This window comes from Nanorana parkeri, unplaced genomic scaffold, assembly GCF_000935625.1.
Source record: "Nanorana parkeri isolate BGI_ZX_2015 unplaced genomic scaffold, ASM93562v1 scaffold65, whole genome shotgun sequence".
In the NCBI taxonomy this organism is placed as follows: Eukaryota; Metazoa; Chordata; class Amphibia; order Anura; family Dicroglossidae; genus Nanorana; species Nanorana parkeri.
This window is the reverse complement of record NW_017306333.1, coordinates 212,019-238,507: the sequence shown is the minus strand read 5'-3', so window position 1 is coordinate 238,507 and position 26,489 is coordinate 212,019. Positions and strand designations below refer to the sequence as shown.

Below are 26,489 nucleotides of genomic sequence, written 5' to 3'. Positions count from 1 at the left end.
TGGCTTACTGCTCATGAAAACCCCAAGAACCCCAAATCCACAATCTCAAAAAATGAGAATATTACATGCAATCAATAAAACAAGGATTGTACATAGAACAATATCGGACCTCTGAAAAGTACAAGCATGCATATGTACTCAGTACTTGGTTTGGGCCCCTTTTGCAGCAATTACTGTAATTACTTTTGCACGATATTCTAATTATTCGAGTTTCACCTGTATGTTTTCCAATTCAATAACAACAATAATAACAACTTCACAATGATGGGAGAAATCTGAGCCTTTCACTATCATCCCCTTAAATATGTGAATTCAGTGACTGCATATGGATCCCCATGGACATTTCACTGATGTAATATTTTACTGTGATGTTACATCAGTAAATTAATTAGAATGTTCCTGACAAAGTAGTACAAATAAAACAGCCAATCCAAGGTTATGAAATACTGACAACACACTGTGTATTACCGATTGAGACTCACATGTGCTATTAAAATGTTACAAAATGTTAAATAACACAGATGAGCCTTATGTAGATTGGAAATACCTCGAAAACAAAGGGTTCAACCTTATAAAAATAACTTTCTTGTGCTGTTTACTTACAGATAGTGTGATGGTGCCACCTAGTGACAATAAAAAAAACATTTCCATTGGATGTTTGATTGTGAAATGACAGATAATAAAATATTCCTTATGATGGTCCTGAAAAATGTGAGCCACCTGGCTGTTCAAAAAGAATTCGGCAATAAAAGTAGATGTAAACCCTAACTGGATGACATTTATCATAAACAACTGCCATGTTTTGTTTTGTTACCAAAACGACACTAAACTCAGGAATTAGATCTTAAAAATATATTCAAGTACCTTACATATTAACAAAAATTTACCTTATTTGTGTATAACTAAGCTGTAGATCCCCAAATCATCTCTGAATTGGTGCTGACACTGTCCTTCCTTCTGGAGCGTGTCTCCTTTTGTTCCCCATGGTCCCTGTGTGTGTTGTAATATAGCCACCGCTCCAAGCTCACTCCAGTGATGGACTACAATCTCAATACAAATTAGTAACCTAAACGTGAGATTGTAGTCTATCACAGGATCTGTGGATCTACAGATGAGTGATGCACAAATAAGGTAAATTTTTGTTAATACTTCCTGTCTACATGAACTGGCTCCAGTGTCCTCCGCACACCATTACCTTGACCTGGCTTTCTGATGATGAAATGGCACAATGTGCGTTGGCACAACTGCTGATAGTCTCTACCTGTGGTGCACGTGACAGCTTGACAATGCAAGAGCAAAACTGAGAGACAGTTAGCACTTCATAACAGGAAGTTTCTGAACAAGGACCTCTATGGCAGGATTACCAATTTAAAGTAATGGAAAACAACTTTTGAAAGTACATTTAAAAGTACATAAGTCAAAGTTAAGTTATGGGATTTTAATAATTAGGTTTAGTTTTGACTTAAGGCCTCATTCAGAAGCGGCGTACAAGTCTGTGCGTCATGCATGTCCATAAACGGGCCGATCCCAGGAGTGAGAGGTGCTGTGTGTAATTGCACGCAGCAGCCTGTTCTTCCCTATGCGTTCCAGCATGGTTGGCTGGGGTGGGAGGGGGCGTGGCGGTGCATTCAATTCAATGGCAGCTCAAACGCCCGCACCAGAACGTGTGGCACAGCAATGCCCGCATTCTGGTCTGGTGCAATCGCAAAAAATAGTGCTTGCACAATCTTGATCCTGATGGACTGGCTGAAATTCACACAGTGGGTGCCGCCGTCGGCACGCTTCTCTTGATCGGCTGATCGAAGGAGCAGGTTGGATAATTCTCTGCCGCACATAGCTAGCAGGCAAGGCCTACAGGTTGAACAAAGAAAATATAAGCATGTATACCTGGCTTAAGTGAGCATGCTTTACTCCTTTAGTAAATCAACCCCATGACGCATTTACAATTCATTCAATAGTTACTTGTGTGGTAGATGACATATCTGTAAAACTCTGCCTTAGATCAATTATTTCTGTACTGCTCGGTTGCTATACAATCTCTTCCTAAAATGGTTATCTTGGGAGTGTCATCTTTGAACCTCAGTGAAAGACTTCTACAGAAAAAAGTGCATTATACATGACCCCACTCAAATCAGTTTATTAGCTCAATGGCTAATGCAGGAAACATTAACATGCTGGGTTGTATTATTTATAACTGCTAAGAAATGACTGGCAAACCTTTTAAAGGCTCAGACATGGCAATTCTTATAAAGCATTAGCATTGATTTGTCTCTCGTCAATATGAGCTGATGAGACGCATAATCAATTTATAAGCGCATACAGGTCAGCCTTATGATGCCTCTTCTTTATTCAGCAAAAGAAACAAAAGCCTGCAGGTTATCACACTCTATTCTCTGCTAAATACAGTAACATTTTTAGAAGCATGGAGTTTTTAATAAGCTGAACTGCTACTAAATAGAATAAAGTCAAATGTTCTTAAGCTATTTGAAATGCCGAATAAGTCACTTACAATGGATGCTGCTCCTTAATGTTTAAAAGTTTTAGTTTTCGTGCAGAATCAGCGTGTTCCCCTGAGCATTGGTCCTAATATCTGTTTTAGGGGTGGCTCCTTTGCCTTGTAGGGTCCTATGGAGCCACCTTTGTATGTACTAGTGAGCTGTGTGTGTCTCCCCAAACACTCAGGCACCAGTGACGTACTGTCTGGGGGCAGAGCCTCACCTGCCATTATGGAAGAAAAAGCCATCTGTCAGCGGCAGTCCGCATCAAATCAGATGTGATACGATTACATGTGGTTTGCAATAGATGACTGTGGTTGGGCGCATCTTTCCTGCGTTCGGGGATAGTGATCTATACCAAACCGCATGTAATCGTATCATACATTATATTATAATAACAATAGCATATGCTGTAGCTCAGGCATTGTAGGGGAAAGGGGGTGTGGGGGCATTGACAATTTTGCTATGGGGACCAGTGATTTCTAGTTCTGGTTTACATGTTCTGTCAGAAATAATTATGGCAGTCTTTATCTTGTGTACATGGGATATTTCTTGATTAATGATATCGCTACATACATAGCATGAAGAAGCGCCATCCTTTATCAAGTTTCTAGATTAAACTGCTGCTGGAAAGTGAGTGCAAAGATTTATGCTTCAGATTGATATACTGTCCAGACCACTCAGCTCTCCCCTTTGTGCATTAAATAGGTAACTTAATTAAGAGAAAATGGAAGCCAGTAATTGACTCTTAATACAATATAGAAGAAGACATAATATGAGCAGGCCTAGCCAGAGAAGAAGACATAATATGAGCAGGCCTAGCCAATGAGACAACTATATATAAAATATATAAAAATCCAAAGAACCCATAATGATGTTCAAACATTCTTACTGTAATAAACAAAAGGTACAAGCAAATACTTATTCAGTTTTGCCCCAGGTTACTAAATGTAAATTGTAAGTGATGTATATGAATAAACACACTTCTATACTGTAACCTGGTAAAGTAATGAATTATGGCATGACAGTCGAATAGGTCTGGGGTCAGCAATTACCCAGCAGATCATTACTTTGAATAAGGCACCAGACATAGTTCAATAATTGCATTAATGTGTACCCAAAACTAGATTAAATCAACCTCGGCGTTTTCATCATAGCACACACAATATTCAATAAGCACTTTTACTCTGTACCTGTGTATGAGGTCATTGTCTCATATAACATTACATAGTATACTACATCTTTGTTTTCTACGGCATTTAGCAATGTAAGTGACAATCTGCCATGAAATAAAGTGCAAAAGTGGTGCAGTGCAAATGTTGGGACAAATATACAGAAGAGCCATCCTTATCATTCTCTTTATTGTATTTTAAAAGTGTATAAAATGAACAACGGTTGCAGCTTACCTATTTTGGACTGAAATACTGAAGGTATTGCACATACAGGGGTCTATTCACTAAGCTGCCGAAGGATCTAGCCGTAGCTTCGGCTGATCCTTCGCCTAGCTCCGGCCCCAGGGACACATTCGCTTCAGTAGAACCGAAGGGCTGCTGTACGGGCTATTCCCTATAGCCCGTACAGTTCCCGAGGTTGGCCGAGCGGCTCAGTCGAGCCGAAGGTATATGCCTCGGCTCCACTGAGCCGCGCTGTAAGCCAAAGCTTCTGACAGCTGGGCGGAGGCAGTCGTCATCTCACGGCTGGCTCCGGCCACTTGCAGAGAGATCAGCGTCCCTGGCCTCTCCGTCTTCTCAGTGTGTAATGACAGATGGGGTTCCTGGTTACCTGGTAACCAGGAACCCCATCTGTCATTCCTCCCTCGGACGCTCTTGGAGTCTAATAAGCTCCCGGCCGCCCGGGAGAGAAACACTTTCTCCCAGAAAGGTTCACTTTTCTTCTGACATCGGAGCCGTTGGCGGCCGTCAGAAGAAAAAAAAAAAAGAAATCACCATAGGAATGCATAGCTAGATTCCTTTTGCCTATTTCACTTTGCAATAGCCAATAGCAAACTAGCTATTGCACCCGCCCACTGCTGCTTTCAATCAGCAGACTGGGACCTGCAGTTCTCCATCAGGTCCCCGTCTGGTGATTGCCAGCAGCAGAGGGTGGGTGCAATAGCTAGTTTGCTATTGGCTATTGCAAAGTGAAATAGCCAATAGGAATCTAGCTATGTATTCCTATGCTGGCTTTTTTTCCCTGACTGACGGCAGCCGGCGGCCCCATGTCAGAGAAAAAACAGGTCGCAAGGAAATGTTTACTCTGCTTGATCGAGCAGAGTAAACCTTTCCGGGAGAAAGTGTTTCTCTCCCGGGCGGCCGGGAGCCGCTATCTAATAGCTGGAGACTCCCAGAGCATCCGGGAGAGTAATGACAGATCAGCGTCCCTGCTTACCTGTTTTTTTTTGACGGCAGCAGAACCTCCCGGCCAATAGAAAACAGTTTGGTGGAGCTAGCTGTCACTGCTAGCTCCGCACAATCATTTTCAATTTTTTTTCTACTGTTGTAACTATTTTTCTATTCTGCTTGATACCACAGAGGGACCAAGCAGAACAGCTGAGCCGAATGCCGCTTAGCGGCATTCGGCTATTTACTCACTGCTGTTCGGCATCTATGAGAATAGACCGAACAGCAGCGACTAGCCTGCCGGAGGTTCGGCTTAGCCGATCCAGATGTTGGATCGGCTGAGTTGAACTCCTTCTGCACTTCCGGTCGGCCGAACATGCTGAGCATGTTCGGCTGACCCGAAGCCACCCGATGTACGGCTGATTTCAGCCGATATACGGCTGGAATCAGCCGTACCAGCCTGAAGTGAATAGCCGAACAGCGTTCGGCTCACTTCGCTTGGGGTCACTTAGTCACTCGGCTGCCTATGGCAGCTTAGTGAATAGACGCCACAGTGTATGGGCCGGATTGGTGCACGCTACCATATATAACACCCAGACCCTGGATGCATAAAAAAACACTTCTTGTAGTAAACACACCACCTTCACCTGATTTAGTGTCCACACATCCAATACAAAGGTCTCCCAAATCAGAACTGCAGCTGCTGTTGATTTTATACAGTTTTGGATTACAATAAAAAGACACTGAAGAGTTATCTGGTTGCTGATTTTACAAAAACTTTTAGTAAGAAGACAATCATACATATAGAGATTAGGGGCCCGACCTAAGCAAAGAGTTAATTGGACATATTAAAAATACTGATATAATATGTATTTACAGACTAAAACTACCTAAATTAGAATGTTTTACACAAAAAAATTATATTTTTTAATGAATTTACTGTGTTATTATTTTTTCTTCTATAAAGGATTCCATGATCTGGAGCCCCTATGTATGTTGACTTAAAGCTTGCTGGTACTAATTAGTCACATTCAACTGTACTTGTTTTCTAATGTTGAAGAGCTTCTTCAGCTCTAAGGGAACAGAAGAAACTGTTTTGGTTAAGCAGCTTCAGCATTATAAAAATTCCAGTTGAATATGACTGCATTTTACTAGACTGGGATAAAAGAGAACCGTCAAAGATGTATATAATCTTAATCCTATAAATAAACATTTAAAGGCTAAATTTACCTTTTTGACCATGTGTCAGGTGAGTGCAGAAGGAGTTTGTGAGCGCAGTGAGTGCAGAAGGAGTTTGACTCAGCCAATCCAACATCTGGATCGGCTGAGCCGAAGCTCTGGCAGCTCACTCGCCTATTCTCATGGCAGTGAGTGAATAGCCGAATGGCGCCGAGCGGCATTCCCCTCGGCTATTCTGCTTGGTACCTCCAAGGTACCGAGCATAATAGAAAATAAGTGAAAAGAATGGGGAAAAAAAGTTTAAAAATAATTTAAAAAATGTAAAAAATAGGAAAATTAAAAAATATTTGAAAAGAAAAGAAAAAAAAAACATTGCACGCAACCCGACCGCATGCGACGGATTCCTGCTGCATAATGAAGCATCTGACAGATCCTATTGGCCACCACCTGCCAGAGTCTTCTAGCAGGTACCGGCCAATGAATATCAACTGGTTACCGGCCAATGAATATCCGCCCAGTTGTTATTGTTTAATGACAGATCAGCGTACCCAGGTCATTTGGGGAAGTTGATCTTTCATTACAACTGGACGGAGCGAGTTGTGAGATGGGTGGAAATCGGTCGGCTTCGGCCAACCTTTCTCCATGCTTCGGCCGAAGCATATGCCTTCGGCTCGGCTGAGAAGCTCGGCTGCCTTTGGCTGCTGTACCGGCTTTTGTGAATAGCCTGTACAGCAGCCCTTCGCTTGTAATAACCCTAATATCATTATAATTTGGGATGGCACTAAAGAAGAATTCCTATCATTTGTGGACTACTGTAAATGCAATCCCTTTCATCTTGACTTCACACATGTAGTGGATGATAAGACTCTGGTGTTTCTAGATCTGAAATTAGAAGTAGACCAGACTGGCAGGGTTGTTTCAAAAACCCACTTCAAACTTACAGCAGGAAACTCTTACTTACACGCCAAAAGTAACCATTATCCCAGATGCATCAAGAACGTTCCAGATGCTCAATTTGGCAGATTAAGGAGGACGTGTACTCTAAATTCAGATTATGAGGCCTTGGGAGAGGTCCTCACTAAAAAATTCCTTGACAAAGGATATGATGCTGACACTATTGGGAGGGCCTATAGAAAACATCTCACCCTCAAGCTTTCTTGTGATGAATATATTATATTATGGTATTAGTTAATGGTGAGTTCCTGCACTAAATAGATACAAACTGGCACAACATTCTGCAGGTGACCTGTGAATGCCTGACAGACAAAGACATTGGATAGGTGACACCATAGCAAGAGGACACATATAGCAGCAATAAAGTGAGCATCAACAAAATGCCATTTTGTCTAAGAGACCCTTTGTATTTTAACTGCCCATTTCATACATGTTCTGTTATTCATAGTGTAAGGACTAGTTCACGCCAGAAGGCATAACTTAAGGCTGACATGCATGTGTTATGTTTTTAAAAAATCTTTGTTTGAATTTATCCGAGTTCCAAAAGACTGGTAAACGCACCTACAATTTTCACTGCCTGAGGCTGTAGGGGGTGGCTTTTGATGTTTTTTAGTCACATAGTGCACTTACCACTAAAATCACACAGGATTCTGTAATGGGAAGGTTTTCTATTTCAACATCTGGATCCTCTGAAGCCAGCAGATTAAGGGCTTGGTTGTGTGATGATCGGGGGAAAGCTGATTTCATATAAAGTGCAGGAATAAGTTTACTGCCTTTCAGGTTGGCTGGAGAGTGAAAATTGTGTTCAGGCATTTTCTGTCTTTCTAGGTCCAAACTCTTCTCAATACTTTGCACATGACTGTAAATAAACCTGGACTTCCCGTTCTTCCTCTCGCGGATTGCCAAGAAATGATCGTTGTCTCCAGAGAAGCACTCTGTTAGGGGAGAAAACAAAATAACTATAATCGTATAATCGTACTTAAAAGATAAAAAGACTGGCTCCTCTTCAACTACATAAAAATTCATGTAATGCAAAAAGTATATTTTCCTGTATAATAAACAGAAGAGTGGAATGAAGAAAGGTTTAAAATGTGCACATCAACATGATAATTTACTAAAACATATTTTTTTACTAAAGGCTTCAAATATTTATTTACATAACCTCAGGTGACATTAGTGTAGTGTAAGAGAAACAATTGTAAGAAAAGCGATGCCATGCATTAAAGTTATGTACAGATTTATAATTCCTGACTACCTAGGACAATTGTTTTGTGCTGCCCCCTCCTACCCCAGTTCACTGGCTTGCCTGAGTACCAAGAAGATCAGATGTCATAGCACCTTACCAAGACTAAGCAGGGTGATGAGACAAACTGCCCACTCTACATCAGTATACAAATGAAGAGCAGATAAACTGCTTACTTAGTTTGCTAGTAGGAAAACATTTTGGTTTGTGTCAACCATGAGTTCAACCCAAACCCAAGTTGTTTGTGGTTCGTGAAAATGGAGAACTAATTTGACCTTTCATGTCTATAGCAACCAAATACTAATAATGCACTTCCTGTCCCCTGAATTGTGGTCAGGTGACTTAGAACGGCCAATCATGGGGGTTTACTAATGTGCCAGCCACCTTCAAGTAAAAGTCACGGTTACCAGCAGCATTTGGTCATTGTGTGTTGAAGGGGACATGGAGTAGTTGGAGAAAGATCACATAATGTTTGCAGGGAGAGTTAGTTGCTGCTAATTGCAAAGAGCATCTAAATTTACATTGTGGCACAGTCACACTCACTACTTATGTGTTGAACATTTCTGCAGCAGATAGGGCTAGATCATAGAATCTGTGCAGAGAGATTCTGCCATCCTATTCAGTGCCACTCAAAGTCCTATATCATCAGTGTGTGTTGCAGACACTCAGAGTAGATAGGGGTAGACCACAGAGTGTTTGCAGAAAGAGAGATACATTTTTGTGTGTGTCTGTAACAACCTAATTTACAGCACTTGTCTCACTGTCCCTGTGCTTTCCCAACACAAAACAATGATCCCCTTCCAGTTTTAGTCCATGTGCTGATTCCTGCCACAGTGTGCCCCCTCCACTTGCATTCCTGTGCTTGTGTCATGAAAGTGCAGGGACAAAGAGACACGCACTGTCAATCAAGAGACCTGTCTTCTTTGTATGAGTAAGTTAGTAAGGGCAGGAATTGTGTGTATGTGTGTGTGGGGGGAGGGAGGGGGGTCTGTCGCCCTCTGGACCTCAGCATCTACTCCACACAGCACTATGGGATAAAAAAGCAACATACACTGTGGGAGTTAGGTGACTGAGCTGCAAATAATAATGATGTAAGATGAGACTTCTTTAAGTTTGCAATTTTCAGACTTTACAATGAGTTCAATAAACAGCTCTTGAACCAATCCAACATTCGCAAATCCCTATCTGCTAGCAATTAATGGGGCCAGGGTAGGAGATCTGTATGTAAACGTGGCTCTATTTTACCAATACAATAAAAATGCATAAATACAGATATGGTTTCCTACCAGCCAGTAAAAATGTGATGTGATGTCAATTTTATTATTAGGGCCAGAATTTTTCCCCAAAAAGTTGGCAACCATATGCAGTTACAGAGACAATGAGACCCAAAGCAACATTTCAGAGGCAGGAAAAGTGGCAGTATAGAACCTGCCAATAACAAACATAACTTGTGGGAGTCAGAGTGTCACCCCTGGCAGCCCTGCTGCAACAGACAAAATGACTTGTGCCGGGGAAAAAATACTGCTTTTTGCATAGTGGTAAGCTCAGTGTCTAGAAGATGAGAACGATGGATCACATGCTTCCAATATGATGCTAAAACCTTTGACAGCATCTGTATTTTCTTTTTTTATTCTCATCTGCCACGCACAAAATTGAAGGCAGCCTTTAAAGAAGAACTCCAGGCACACATTGTATTAACCCTTGTTAACTGCTGGTTTCTGTCCAGGGTAAAAAAAAAAGATATACTCACCCGACCCTCAGAGCCAGCAGCACTTCCTCCTTCGTGTTTCCACCTCTACTGCAGTGATGGTATGTTCTTTGGCATGCTTACATCCACTACACAGTGTATTGGACATGATGACTCATGGACCTTAAACCGGTGCAGCGGAGGGGGAGAGAGACTCCATGGATTGGTCCAAGAGCCGTCTGGCTCCAAGGATCAGGTGAGTAGTATTATTATTTTTTTACCCTAGCAAAAAACGAGAAGTTAACCCTTGCAGTGCAGGGATAGCCCACTGTAAGGGTTAATAAGACTTGTGCCCAGAGTTCTTCTTTATAAATTACCTTTAACGATAACAAAAATCCTTTTGGGTATTTTTATCATTATCTGTTAAGCAGGATAATTGCATCTTCTACAGTAAACAGGCATATACTAATTATTGCTGCTAGGCAAAATGATTGCTGTGAGATGAGCTGAGAAGCAATTCATAACTTAGAACATAAGCTGTACTGTACTAGCCACCCATTTATTCTAAGCCAATGAATTTCATATTGCCTTCTTTCATTTCCATTCTCTTGGCTAACATAACTTTTCTAAACATATTTGTTATTGGTAAGCCACTGAGAGTGTAAATGATAACAGAAAATAAACAAATATGTATAAGATGGGTTTCTCTAATTAACAATTTTATGGTGAAATGATGGTACATTGCGTATCCTCAACAATCATAAAAAGAATGAATGAGACGACAAAAATAGATCACCGCTTAAATATCCCCACATTTCAATCTTCCCTACGTCCGAAGATAAAGCATGCACTGGATTGGTAGAAAATATTGTTATAATATGAAAGAGCTACAGGACAGCAATATAATGAAGTAACAAATCAACAAACCTAATAAGATGCTGACTTAATGATACAAACTAAAGATGCATCAGAGTAGACCTAATATATGAATGCCTTTATTGGGCTACATTCATTAAATAAAAACATCAACTACAAAATAAACTTTAGCACCGTTTAAAAGAATATAAACTTGTCCTTTTATCATTTTGCAATGTATCCATTATATATGATATATGAAGGATTGTATTTGTATCTTAAAAGATCAGTTCACACAACTAGTTTTTCAGTTATTTCTTGGTGTGAATCACACAGTGGGAATTAAATTCACAAACCGTATTATTTCTGTATAGTTATGTAGCTCCTTTGTTATGATTTGTACCTGATTTTGCCTGCAAATTCCATACCCTTTTTTGAAAATGCTGCTTTCTGTCCTCCCTCTCAGTCATTGAATAAGAACCCCTTCCCTCTGTGTTCTCACACAGGCTTGTATTGTAGGGGAAGGGAAGGGGCATGTTCTACTGAATCTACTACTGAGGTTTAAAGCTGGGTATACACATGTCAAATTTTTCCCTAGCCTCTTACACCCAGCAACTGATTAAAGGACTCGGTTGGAAAAGCCAATCAGCTGCAAGCTCCGTTCAGGTATTCTGACAGAGGCCGCCGACAAAATAAAATGCAACAGCAGGGAATTTGTCCATCAACGCTCGTAAGCATTGATGGAGGAACCAGTTCTATTTTTTTCATTTGGCCCCCAGGTTGATTAGACATGTGTATACCAAGCTTAAGGCTTTGCCATACACATTACAATATGATCATACAATCTCTCTATGATCAACTTTAGATCTTCTAAAACTATGTAATATTTACCTACCTAAACTATCCAATCAATGTATATCCAATCAGGCAGGCACTTGATCTAAAGGAGATTGCGCAATCAGATTTTATTGTGTTTGGTGAGGAAAGTGGAGGCAAGACTATGAACATGGAAGCTGTTAGTTCAATATTTGTTTGACTGCATATCTATCTGGTATAACAATCCTACCACCTGCATTCATCTTGCACAGGTCTATGGAGAAACGTGATGTCATCAGGGGGATATTTGTAAATTGAAATGTCAATTTAAAATAGCTGATATCTTAGTTACATATGCATGTTGGTCAGATGAATTAGGGACTGGCTTCTTATGTCCAGCAGTGAGATTTTACCTTTAGTGTTCCCCCGTTTAACCTCCACTGCCACTCTAGACTCACGCTTCCTGTTACATTCTAAGAGTGAAACTGATGAGAAATCCAAAATAGCCACTTCACTACTGGGCCACTTGTTTTCATTTTTCACTCACATTAATATTGGAATTGTTGTCTAAAAAACAGCTTAAAACCCCAAAAACAATTATATATTTTCTGAAAGCAGAGTCCCTCTAATGCCAATTGAATTTTTTTATGTTGCATGACATTTGTGCAAAAGTTTAACAAATCTGTATCTTTAGGAAACAAATGTCATATATACTCCCGCACCAGATGAGTGATCAAGCGGTTCAGCAGCGTGAAAAGTGAAAGCTGGGCTTCCGCTAAAGAGAATGATACCATGATCATGGCCACTGCAGCAGCTGTGATCTTGGTATCAGCCACTTCAGTACGTGATGTTTATAAACGTACGTTGGTACACATGTGGTTAAGCAGGTGAGTTACTGTGCAATTGAAGCCCAAACTTTTTTTTTCAGTTTACTGATGTCTGTGTCCTGGTTAGAGAGATTGACCCTTACTATTTGTCCTGGTGATCATTATCACCGAAAGTGAAAGAAAATACCACATCTTGGGAGGTAATCAGAACAGGAATAGATGGAAAATCTTCCAATGAGGACACTACTTCTGTTGACCCTGCTGACTACCAGGAATTTCGCTATCATTGCAGGGATTTCCACTCACTTGTGGCTATGAAATGAAGCGAAATCTCCCCAATAAGACACAGATAGCGAAAAAACCCTGACAGGGGTTATAACCCTCTCTTACTTTACCCTAAACTTTAAAAAAGTTTCAGCTTCTTTAAAAATCCAAGACATTAGCAGTTATTTGGAAATACAACTGTTGATTGTATATTATGGCCACATAGGAATTAGCTGCTGATGTTTTTAGATTTGAAACTCAATGGCAGCTAGCTGATTCTGAAATATGCCTGCCTCTCCTAGGTGTGGGTGGTACTCTCTGTATTAAAATTAAGCTGATTCTTTTTCCCTTTTACTTTGAGAACAGAAAAAACTGTCAATGATGTGTTTCTGTTTCTTATTACACCAAGTGGCCATCATTAGATTATGTCACCATTCCAAAGTTAAAGTGTAGGTTGTGTGAGGATACAAACGTTAAAATATCTTTAGCTGACATAGAGTTGTATTGTCCTTTCGGCAAAATTTCAACCTTTAGTGATTCCAGGCTGAAAAATAAATGACAGATACTGCAAGTTCACTTAACATTTGGAACTGCTTTAGTAAGCTGTCTGTATCCTTCAGTTGTATTTTAGATATGTTGTATTACAGCTTGAAACACTTACTCAAAGGAACGTTTGAAGTGACTTTTTACAATACAGAAACATTCATTCATTGTGGAACATCTGACATGTCAGTGTGGTGTGGAAGGAAAGGATAATCATTAGCCCTACAAGTATTCTCTATCTCTGTTTGTCTCCCTTTCCCTAAGAGGGCCCTATGTTCAAAAGATATTAATATTATTATACAGGATTTATATAGCGTCAACAGTTTGCGCAGAGCTTTACAATGGGGGATATGGGGAAACGGTACAATTCCAATTCCATAAAAAAGGCTTAGAAGTACCCTGCTCATGAGAGCTTACAATCTACAAGAAGGGGCAAGCGATACTGAAGGTAATAACTGTGAGGGATGAACTGACTTAAGGAGTAGATGTACATTTTTTAAGAGGAGGTGAAATAGGCTTCTCTGAAGAAGTACGTTTTCAGGGATCGCTTAAAGGCAGGCAGAGTTGTAGCTAGCTGGATAGATTGTGGAAGGGAGTTACAGAGGATGGGACAGGCTCTGGAGAAGTCCTGGAGGCAAACACGGAGAAGGTGATGAAGAACCTAGACAGCAGAAAGTCTTGGGAGGAGTGGAGAGGACGGTTTGGGTGATTTTTTGAGATCAGGTTGGACATATAGCAGGGGCAGAGTTGTGGATGGCTTTGTATGTTGTTGTTAGTGTTTTGAACTTTATGCGTTGTGCTATTGGAAGCCAGTGGAGGAATTGGCAGAGAGGGGTGGTGGCCACTTAGTGTTTGGTAAGGTGGATGAGTCTGGGAGCAGCATTCATAATAGACTGAAGAAGGATAGGCTGTGTAGAGGCAGGCCAACAAGAAGGAAATGAAAGTATTCAAGGCCAGAGACCTGATTGTGATGGATGTCCATAGACATGGGTCCGTACAGCTCAGAAAGATGGAGGAAAAACCTTAATGGACACAGATATCACAACAGGGACATCTGTTCTCCTCTGCTCTTATCAGCAGAGGATCCGTGCACCAATTCCCTGCTGATCGGAATGGATAGCGCCCTGTGTGGGCCTTAATATTGTATAACATGCCTACTAGATACATTTAATTTTTTTTTAATAAATAATTTTATTTAGCAAAGTTTTTTGGTATTTTTTTTATAACAAACAAAGGTAACATAAGCACAATGTAGCACACAACCAACATTCTGCCAGTGGACGCAGCCACCTTACACAGAAAAGGGAAATAAGTACACACAAAACAAATATGATACATTTTATTTAATTAACTTCTTTTGGCTTTGAATCCATTTTTTCATAATGTAAAGTGAAAAAAGATAAACAGGAAGTCTGTCCTTTATTGAGTCTAATTAATGCTAGCTGATAAGGGATACATCACCCACTAAGGTCATTTGAAAAGGTGACCAGATTAGCAGTAAGGACGGCAGCATACGTAATGTAATTTCCTGATCTTTGAAGATTCTAAAATGAAGGAAAGCAAAAGTATGCCATTTTGCTGGTCAGGAAAGTATGGAGCAACAGCATTTAGTAAGATGCACAGTAGAATGAACAGAATCAACAACTCATGGATTTTGAGGATGAGGAGATGTATTAATCCTGCACCTTGAGAAGCAAGCGGAATGGTGTATGCGAGAGAGAATCTAATAGCGCTAATATCCCAACTATACATAAGCCTACAGTAAAAAGACAGACAAACTAGATCACAGGAGCAAATAAGGCTTGTTGTCGGCAATGGAGATTTTAAAAAGCCTCTAATTGTCGGTAATGATCTCTAATCCAGGGATAAGAGTAAATGGCTTAATACTAAAGTGACCAGGCTTTAGATGTCAAAGCAAAACTCTCATCAAAAATCAGTGTTCAATATTCAGTATTTCTTTCCTGGATGTTTTGCTCCTCAGTTTTTTCCTGCACACATCTCTGGTCTTGTCTTATTTGCTCTCTGATTATGTCAGGGACAGTGGAAGAAAGGTGTGGGGTGTTGGATCTCTTAAAGCAGTTTATTGATTATCCTTAGGAAACAGGAGTGGTGGCTGAAGGTTGACTCTTTTCCCGAGAAAGGACTGAGTGTGCAAGGAGGGAAGTGCCAGAAGGGTCAGCACTAGGAGCTAATCAGGCTCTGCTTTATACACCTATGCAAACAAAACAGAGTAGACTGAGCAGAGCTGATGATTTATCAGTGTGCGTTTCTGCTTCTATATTATTTATTCAGTAGGCAGCAGGCACAGATACCACTGTGTTACTAAAGAAGAACTGAAGCCAAAAATGTGTTAGTTTTGGATAGAGTATGGGAGAGCTTTGACCTCTGTCAGCTTTTTTTTTACATCTGTGCCCCATTGGGGAGATTTTTCCTTCACTTCCTGTCCAATAGCCACAAAGGGAAGTGAGAGGAAATCTCTCCAAAGAAAGGGAACTCCTTGTTCGTCAGCAGTGTCCCCATAGGAAGATTTCCCATCTTTTCCTGTTCTGATGACAACCTAAACTTTGGGATTTTCTTTTACACTTAGTGATAACAGTCACCAGTAGTGATGAGCCGAACACCCCCGTGTTCGGATCGAATTCGAACATGGCAAAAGTTCAAATTCGAACTCAAACTCAATGCAAGTCTATGCAGGTAGTACTGTGAAAATTAATTGTCTCCATTTTGAAGCCTTATATGCAATTTATTGGCCATAAAAAGTGTATGGGGATTTGAGTACTGCCCTGGGGGACAGGAATCAATGAAAAAAACGTTTAAAAAATACTGTTTTTAAAGGAGCAGTGATTTTAACATCACTTATAGGGTAACAGTAAAAATGAAAAATTCCTTTAAATATAGTGCCTGGGGGGTCCCCTTAAACTGCCTGTAAAGTGGCACATCTGTATGATGTATAGAACCTGCTGCAGCAAAACTGACATTTCTAAAGAAAATTGTGCTTTTTTTTCAAAGCGTTCCCCCTCCCAAACAATACCAGACCCTTTAGGTCTAGTAAGAATGTTAGGAGGGACCCCATTAAAGAAAAAAGCATGGGGTTCCCCCAAAAGTCATACCAGACCCTTAAGGTCTGATAGGAATATTGAGGAGGGACCCCATGTAAAAAAAACAAATAAAAGAGTGTGTGGGGTTCCTCCTTAAAGTCATACCAGGATCTTAGGGTCTGGTAGGAATTTTAAGGAGGAACTCCACCCCCAAAAATTGGTGGGAAAAAACATGGCTACCTAAAATTCCATACCAGAACCTTGATCCGAGCACAGGCATGGCAGGACAGAAAAGCACCTTGTCCCCATGTCGATTGGGAAAAGGGCGTCTTCCCCACAAGCCCTGGGGCATTGGTTGTGGGGGTGCGGGCGGGGGGTTTATTCACATCAGGGTACCCCTTTAATAAAGGGGCACCCACATGCGCCCCCCCTTGTGTATGAGTAAGGGGTACTTGTACCCCCACCCATTCACTAAAGGGTTAAAAAATAGATTAAATAAAAACACCAGACTTTAATCAAAAATCCTTTATTTTGAAAACATGTCCTTTTTTTGACAAGTCCTTTATTAAACAAAAAAAAACCCAAAATTGATCCGACGACGTAATCCAGGGTCAATCACGACGTCCAGCGTTGTCCACGACGACAAAGACTCAACAAAATAAAAAGTAAAACAATAAAAATGAAATAGAAATAATTTTTTAAAAACCCGACGACCGCCGTACTGTCCGCTGCGACGAACACCCGCCACATAATGGCATTTTGAGCCATGATTGGGCAGAGTCATCATGACATAGCCCAATCATGGCTCTCACAGCTCTCTGTGCCCTGATTGGGCAAAGTCTTGTACCTGACCTGTGGTCAGGTGCAAGCCTTTAGCCAATTATGGCTTTACAAGGCACATTGCCTTGTGGGGCGTTTAGTGGGCGAACGCCCTGATAGTTCAAGTGTTCGCCAAACACATAAACTAGCGTTGTTCAAATCGAACTCACGCTCGGCTCGAACATCGAGGCCAACCCTAGTCACCAGGACAAATAGAGTGAATAAATCTCCCCTTAATGAGGCCACAGACAGCAATAAAGACCTGATAGGTGTCCTAATCCCTCCCCACAACATCAAAAATTAAATGTTTTGGCTCCAGTTTAATGTAGAAAGCAGTGTCACCCTCCTGGCTGTGCTTTCTGGCAGAAGGTCATGAACCACAGAAAAAATGGCTGAATAGAGTTAAATACCCTTTGGAAAATAAGACAGTTTACATATGTGTATTTAGCTGTTTTTCTGGAGGTCAGTTTTAAGGAGCAGGCTGGCATGCAGTCAAAGTACAAAAAATATACTTTTTGTCAGTGCCAGCCTCAGTACTCAATAGTGACAAAGAAGTGGACAAGCAAGCTGATGTCAATATTGGCTACCAATTCAGATCCCCCTTCCCAGGGGAAACCTGGGCACAGCTGTGACCTCTAACTTCTGTTCTTGTTTCACTGCATCTAATATTTGTATCATTGTGGTTGAAAATGCATTAACTGAAGGCTTGAATATCTAGGTTTATATTTTAGTTCTTTTCCTGAATATTGCTAAGCTCAAATCAGTACAATATCTATTCAGTTTTCAAGTGTTTTTTTTCTGCTGACTTTATAAAAGATAAAGCACGAGGTACTTGTGACAGGCTGATACATGTATGAAATTCTATTAAGATGGCTCTCGAGAAGAGCAGTGACATCTGAGTCATCCCAGGCTATTACAGGCTTCCCCAGAAAACCACAGTTCTGTGAAATCTAAAAATAGAGCTCTAGATACCAGTGAACTGAGTCTACTTAAGCAAAGAAAGAAAAAAAAAAAGGCATACCTTTTTTACAGTTGTATGTAGGTTATTGCACAATGTACAGCGCGATGTATTGAAGGGAGCTAATTACATGCTAGTGGATATATTTATTTAGTCATAACTAAAATATAGTATTTCTTTATATCTGCCAGTTGTGTTTTTCAGATGTACAAATAGTGTTATGATTTGTTAATTATGTGTTATGTGGATATAACATGCATTAGGTTGACACGCACACGAAATGCAAAATTTTAGCTTAACGAAGTCAACATTTCTTTTGGGGTCGGAGGCATAATTTAATGTCTCCTTTAACTGTGTTTTTAGGAATCATACTGGTGTGATTTTCCTCTGTGTATCCTCTCTGCGCTCCTAGTTCGTCACACATACAATTTAAAATGGCAGCATATATTTGACTGTTGTATAAGCAAAGACAGATTAGTAGCTACCGTATCATTATAACGCCGCAAACATTCGTTCAGAGTGAATATCGTTAAAAAAAAAAACATTCTTAGTATTTTTTTCTTTTTGGCTCAAATGTAATGTAATCTAATATTGCATTATCATCACTAGATGGAGGTGATGATCATAGGAAATCAATGCTTATTTACTATACTCTTCAGCTCCATCTTGTGGCTATAAAGCAGTATTGCATTGCATTCAAGTTGAATAGAAAATGTACTAAGAGCATTTGTTTTTTGCCTCTATCCGCACAGGATGAACATTCACAGAGATTCGCAGGTTGACTGTCTCTACATATTTTTTATAAATAGACCCCTTTGTATTTGCAGAACTTTGTCTTGTGACGAAGGGCATATAAAAAAATAGGCCTTGCGCTTCAATCTTCATATATCTGTCTACATTAAAGAAACACTGGTGTAGTACATGAATGTAGTCAGTGAAGTTGGAATGCAAGAACTATTCCTGATTAGCACCTAGTTGGCTGAAGTAAGTTAGGAACAAACCAGGACAAGTTTACATGCCTATCTGGTGGTGAATCTTTTTTTATGTGCTCCAGAGTTTATGAAGACAGAAAAGATTTAACTCACCATGGCCAGATATATAAATATACACCTTTTTATTTTACAGGGTTAGGCCAGTACCACGTAAGCCAGTTAGTGACATGGTCTTCTTAAAGAAAACCTGTGCTGATCAAAAATAGTTCTTGTGCTCTGACTTCACTGGCTACAAACATGTACTACACCAATGGCAGGCACACTGCAAACATTACCCCCCCCCCCCCCATGTGACCCAAAGAGATGCTGCCTCATTTAAGGGATGGCCCGGGGGGAATACCTACCTTTGTAGGGGGCAGAGAAATACCTTTTGCTCTCTTCATAATTTTTGCTCTGGACTCCACTACTACTATAAAAAACATAAACAAAATAACACCTAAAGTGTATTGAAACCATTGAATGAGCACTAACTACATGGACACTATGTAGCAGCACGGCATGTTTGTCTTCACTATCCCCTACCCCCCGTACCCATCACTGGTTCTTAAGGATGATGTTGGCTGCGCAGCCAACCGCTTCCTACCAACTAATGGTAAGGACAGTGGGCAGAGCCTGATAGGGATGCCGAGGGACTAGTTCCTCATCAGGATCCCTCTGCTCTTGACCAACAGCAGACAGTGGGTGGATTTCATAGTCCATATGCCTGCTGTCAATGACCAGACCTGATAGAGAATTAGTCCCTCAGCTTCCCCATTCGGCTTGGCCCACACACTAGTAAAACTCCTCACCCACTTCATCAATGTGTGGCAGGTGCAGTGGCCATGGAAGATAGTGAGCTCCACTAAGGATGTAGTTTCTGGCATGGACACTACAGCTTCAGTGTGCCTCCCCACCATAAATGTCTGCGATTGTGCCAAATTTACGTACCTGTTGAAAATCTGGTGCAAGCAACAACATATGTCATGTGGATGCACAGCAGAGTTCTAAATCTAACTATCTCTAACTTCAAGCTGATGTGCTTGAAGAATTCAGAACACCGAGGAGCCAATATATAGAGACGGGCATTATGTGGATACTGAATGTGAAAAAGACTACAGAAAAATTATCTACAGACACAGTGCAAAGTAAAATATTCCATTAATTCAGTGTGCTCCTTCAATAAATATAGAACACGTTATTTATATACGGTATATACTGTGCATATATATTTATACAGTATATATGTATATATAGTGTATATTGTATATATCATAAAATGGATATACATATGCAAAATACAAATACATGTCATAAAATAACACAGCCCCTCTAAAAGACTTGATATGTGAATGCATTAGTCAAACCACAATAGGGGTTTTTTAAGTCTTTAGATCTGCATCAATTTATACTGGATTGCAATAGCAGTTTGACTGGAAAATATTGTGGATAATCCTACTAAAACAAATTGGACCCAAGATTATTTACATGATGAATATACTGTTTAAGCCTTATGGGGTATTAGCAGAGCACAGGAAAAGCTTAACACCATCAATAGTTATGTAAGCTTCCACACTGACTCGCTCTAGAAACATAAACATACTTGTGTGCATGGATGCTGTAGCTTCATCATAAGATATGCATTTAAAAATACATGCATACAATGAGAATGCATTTTATATACTAAGTTTATGCTACAGATGTTAACAGCAACAGTCTATTCTTGAAAGTGGCCGGAGCCAGCCGTAAGATCACGGCTGGCTCCGCCCAGCTGTCAGAAGCAGGGTGTCGGTCGGCCAGCTTTGACTTTCAGCACGGCTCAGCTGAGCCGATGCATATGCGTTCGGCTCGGCTGAGCCGCTCGGTCTACGATCGGGAGCTGTACGGGCTATTTTGAATAGCCCGTACAGCACCCCTTCACTTCTACTGAACCGAAGGGGTCCTGGGGCCGAAGCTAGCCGAAGGATCGGCCGAAGCTATGGCCAAATCCTTCGGCAGCTTCGTGAATAGACCCCTTAGTGGAGACAGAAAATATACAAGGCTACTAAGTAATTAAATAAAATGTACTGCATTTAGGCAAACAGTGTTTTGCTTTACTATTAAAAACAAGCCCACATGCCATACATATGCTTGTTCAATGCAGAAGTTAAATATAATAATGATCATCAATAATGGGAATGCGACCTGAAAATCAGGTAGTTTACTTAAGCTGCCATTACCCTGGCATATTAGCTGGCCCATCTAAAGTTTCCCATAGACTTGGAATGATAATTTTGGTGGGATCTGATGACAATATTATGTTTATGACATCACCCGTTCTTGGTCAACTAATCTTGGTTGGAAAGATTGATTGATTGAACAGGTCTAAAAGCCTTGTCCATTTGCCGCTGTGTTCCCCAAGACAAGTTATTGACAAATGTGTCTCCTCAGTGCTCTACAGAAAAGCATGTACACACAGATTAGCTCGACAAATGTTTTCAACACATGCAAGAATTTTTAGAAAAAAGAGCTCTCCCAATGGTTGGACCTGACAACAAGTATTTTTTACACGTGCAGAGTTTTTAAAGATATAAAAGATTTAAAAAAGTGTGTGTGTTGGAGAGATTTTTTAAATGTTTTTTTAAAAGTGAAACTAAAGCCAAAACATTTGTTTTTCATCTCTTGAGAACTTAGAAACAAAATTAAAAGCAACTAGTAATTACTATTAGGAAATGCCTGGAAGATTCACCTGTAGAGAATGCTTGCTGATTGTCAGAATCATCCCTTTATAAATATGCCCCTAAGTCCATATGCAAGATGCAAAGGTGAGGTAGATGTGACTTAAGATGCTAACTGTATTTATTTCTCCAGCAATAATTATTCAAAAAAAGAATTAAATAAAAAGAAAATACTTTTTCAATTTGAACAGTTCAGTTAAGGCCCATATTACACGAGTGACCCTGTAGCTGGTAGCAAAGCGCCAGTGACAGGATTGCCATGCAAGCAGGTAAAACACTCCACAGTTAGCCAAACCAGCAATGTGTTGTTTATTGTTGCTGTTCCCTCATTAGTGAGCGAGTAATCTACAGCATTTCAGCCAGTGAGGGAGGGACATTGTAGAAGCAGATGAGTACTCCCTTTAGTTTTCCTGTTGCTGGTAATAACACTCAACCTACACAGTCTTTAGATGACAGTTTGACCTTCAGGAATGATCTGGCAGATGAACAATCTTTTCTTTAAAAGCCATATCATCTGCATCATCTGAGAATGCATGTTAAGGCCTCATGCACACTAGCAGGCTGTGTTTAAGCCCAACAGAAGTTATCTGGTAAGTATAAACAACTTTATGCTTCCCAGATCACTTTTTTCTGTGCTGGGCTTAGTTGCTTTTATACGCGCTTACACACGTTCAGGCACATAAAACTAGGCTACTTGGACCCAGAACACAGAAATTTCTATTTTGGGTAAACTGACCTAGACTGAAGGCACCTAGACACTGCTGGATGCCTAGGTGTGCATTCAGTCATAGAAACACATTATATGGGTCCAGGTGCATTTAGAAATGAGCTCCAAGCGCACCTGAACTCAACCTTTTGGTAGGTAGTGTGCATGAGGCCCAATTCCTGTTAAGGAAGAGGGGGAGGAGCAGTCAGACAACCCTGAATCTGGCCATATCTCAGGATAAAGAATAGTGGTCAGTTGAACTAAAAACAGGTCAACCAGTTGCTACAAGAACTCTGAAGACCTTGCTAAGCAGAAAACCAGAAGCCTGATAAACGGTGCAAGTAAAATTGTTTTAAACAAGCAGCGCATCATTACCACATACTCCTCTGTATACAACCTTACTCAGATTCATTGGTGATAGTGGCAGAGCTAAACAACTACTCATCAAATGCCTTTTCCTAAAACCTGTGTAAACTAGGCCTTAGTCCTGCAACTTTCTTTTCAGTACTCGCTATGTATGCAACCTATCACTTTCCATTTATGACTCAAAAAATTTTTTAAACATTTATTATGGTATAGTGTAGTATAGTATAATAGCATTGCAGTATAGTAATGTGGTATATAAAGCTGCTGTGATATCACAGATCATGTCTTGTATATAAATTCTGAAATATGCTCAATACTTTATTCTTTAAAACATCCTCCCCAAACATTAAAACATGTGGTCTGTTGTGCAAACCTAGGAGAAAATACTTGGTTCAATTATACTTCTAATTATAATGCAAGCTATCTCTCAAATTACCACTGTCTGCATCATATATAGATTTTTCTTGTAACACTTTAAGCCTTTCTCCAGGGGAAAAAAACTCCCCTTGCAGTGGGGCTAACCCCCGCAAGGGTTAACTGCTCATTCTTGTCTGGGGTAATGTGTAAAGAACTTTTACTTACCTGATCCCCTCTCCCACAGACTCCAGACCTAGTGCCCGCAGCCTTTTCTTCCTTGTGCTCTGGTGGCCGGATGGCCGTCAGCATCCTCACGTCTAATGTAGGGCCCATAGCTCTGCATTATACGTGAGAATGCCATGGGACAGTCCACAAGCTGGAATATAGAGGAGAAACAAGAGCGCTGACTGCCAGTGGCGTAGGTATCAGGTAAATAAAAGTCTTTTACACAGGTCTCCTGCACATAAATGAGCAGTTAACCCTTGCAGCACAGGGGTAGCCTCACCCCAAGGGTATTTTTTCCCCCTGGAGATAGGCTTTAAGCACCATTAATTTGGCATAACAGTTATGTTATGGCAGTGTAGCAAGCCTTGCACTGAATAATATGCTACTTGTAACACAGCAACGATGTTCACACAAGAAAGTCATTCAGGCAGATGTAGGATCAAACCAACCTGACAGTAATGATGGCGGATTACTTGAATGATCCATCAGAATTACCAGGTTTAAAGTATTATGCAGCAATAAGGGAACCAAAACCTATTTGTATGTCTGCTGCTTCTAAATATAGAGTTGTGCTCTTGTGTGTTCACTGCACAGTCTCCCTGGTTCACGTAGATTCTGATTTATATATTTTCCTGCTGTATCCATCTAATAATAAGCACACATACTTGTGCTTGATGCTAATGAAACATCCATATTTCTCAGGAAAATATATATGTATCTAATTTTGCATTTAAAAGAACCAAATAGGTAAAAATGATAGCACAGTCAGTAAATAGCAGAAAGCTATTGCTTATTTGGTATCATAGAAAGCACAGTGAAACATGCTATGGTGGCAGTACTGTATAGCATGTGTTATATACATTGTGTACATAAATTACTGTAGAGATAAGGACCACAAAGCGGCTACATCTAGCGATATCTCAAAAACTGGGTGATCTGGGAGGAAATTGTCGTTTACTTAACACAGATTATTTAATCACTTGCAATGGCAGTTGACTATATTAGAAGGATTGACACATTAGAGAGCTGTCCTTGGTGCTGATGCTGGTCCTGATGCTGCCAGATCCAGCTTCTTGGCAGATGCACGGCTATGCTAGAGCAGCAGCTTGCAGGAATACACAGTGAACGTATGATACACAAACCACTGTAGGATTTTCATAAAGTCCTTTTACCTGTGTTATGATTACACATGGATACTAGAGCAATGTCACTGGATGCATAAAACAGGTCTGCACTAGAAGAATATAAGTGACATTATCAATGATTTTTCCCAACAAATTCATGAATATGTTATGTTGTAGAGTAAGGAAGCTAAGCATCTTACCTGCTGTTGTGAAGAGCAATAGACAGAGGACAGGGAAACAGCAGCACTTGTGCATGGGGACAATGGGTGAGATTGTCATGCTGGTCCCCTGGATTAGAGCAGCATCCTTCAGTCGGTTTTCCCTGGCAGGTATAGCAGGCTCTGGCTAGCAGCAGTCAGTGCTCAGCAGTGTGTCAGGCTCTAGGCTGCTGCTATCCGCCTGCACAACCACGTGCAGCCAGCCGGCCACTCAGCTGCGACGGCTGCTCTTGTGTAAATGAGCTGAGGAAGCTTGTGCTCATCAAACAAAGGGCAGCCAGTGGCTTCCCTGCCAAGGGCTCTTAGGGAAGTGAGGGCTTTCAATGCTTTCTGCTCCCGGGGGTTCTGGATACATTTATTGCCAGTGCACTATAGAAATAGCCTGGCATCTTTCCTTACTGGTTGTGTTTTTTTCTGTTATGAACTATCCTATAATGTACTGTATACTACTATACTGTATGTATAACAGTTTGTAGTATACTGTATAAGAATACTAGTGTGCCAGGATGAGTACTATATATTAATAGTCTATAGACATGTACGGACATTCGGATTCATTCACATTCGGACGCCTTTATATTTGGAAATTTGAATGCATCTGAATGTCCAAATTTAACAACATTTGTATGAATATCCATTCGGAATGAAACAAAATTTACATGTCTAGTATTCTATATAATAAATCTATGTATATATTAGTATATAGTGAATAGATGTGAAAATAAATTCATAGCACATTTACAAAGTGTTGTGTTGTTGTGAGTGAGTGTTGTGTAACATGTCACTTGAAGCTCTCAAAAGTTCGTAACTCTTTTCGACTTCAATGAGAGTGCCTGAAAAACATCTTAAAGTAGTATTAAACTCTCACACTCAATAATGAATCCAGATCAAACAAATATACAAAACCGAGCTAAGTATTTTAAAAATACAGCCACTTACAGCCATCGTGATTCAGAACAGATGGCTCCAGCTCTCTCAGCTCAGCTTCTCTGGACTTCCTGTCTAGTACAAGATCCCAAAAGACAGCACAATCTCTAGCAACTGTTTATCTACTAGCTTGTAGAAGGGTGGAGGGATTTCCAAGTCTCTCATCTCCCTGAACTTCCTGTCCAGTACAAGATCACAAAGGACAGTACAGACTCCAGCAACTGTTCATCTACTAGTTTGGAGGAGAGGGGTCCAGGGGGGAGGGAATTAGCTCAATTTGCTGTGCCTGTGTGTTTATGGAGACACAAACAGCTTACTAACACACACAAGCATGGCTCATAGAAGTCTGCTTGAGAAAGGAGCCACCCTAAAGAGAATAGCAGGTCCCCTGCTCAGGAGACCAGCTGATTCTGCAGGAAACTAAAACTTTTCAACATCAAGAAGCAGCATCAATTGCAAGTTATGTAATCAGCATTTGGAATAGCTTAAAAGCCTTTTGATTTTAATATCACTTTAAAAACTGACAACTGACAACAAATTAAGGTTTGCTTGTGATTGACTACTATAGGGTTCGCATTAATGTTTGCAATTTGCTAATTTTCGGACAAGCTCTCCAAATCTCCCACAGACGGAACCTGGGCAGATTCGCCCCTCACTAATTAGGACTACTATCCATGCCAGCAACAAGCATGCCAAGGTATCAGCCATGGTAAAAGCACAGACCATTTAGATACCACATGCATGAGGAAACTTATAACTTTGCACCACAGAGCTAAGTGGGAGAAGTATATCAATGAGACAGCTGGCAGCAAAAGGCTGAACTCCTCCTTCTCATTACTCACTTTCTACATCTATACCCCCCCC

General features: G+C 40.5%; 1 protein-coding gene across 1 annotated transcript in view; it reads right to left on the bottom strand.

Moving 5' to 3' along the window:
* The window catches only part of PTPRR (protein tyrosine phosphatase, receptor type R), a 123,266-nt gene extending 98,298 nt beyond the window's left edge, over positions 1-24,968 (bottom strand). The window contains exons 1-2 of the mRNA XM_018576388.1: positions 24,681-24,968; positions 7,598-7,902 (exon numbers count right to left, since the gene is read on the bottom strand). Of these exons, the coding sequence (XP_018431890.1) occupies positions 7,598-7,902; positions 24,681-24,759 (384 nt within the window). The 5' untranslated portion in view covers positions 24,760-24,968. The remainder of the gene's footprint in view (positions 1-7,597; positions 7,903-24,680) is intronic.
* Between the last annotated feature and the right edge of the window lie 1,521 nt (positions 24,969-26,489).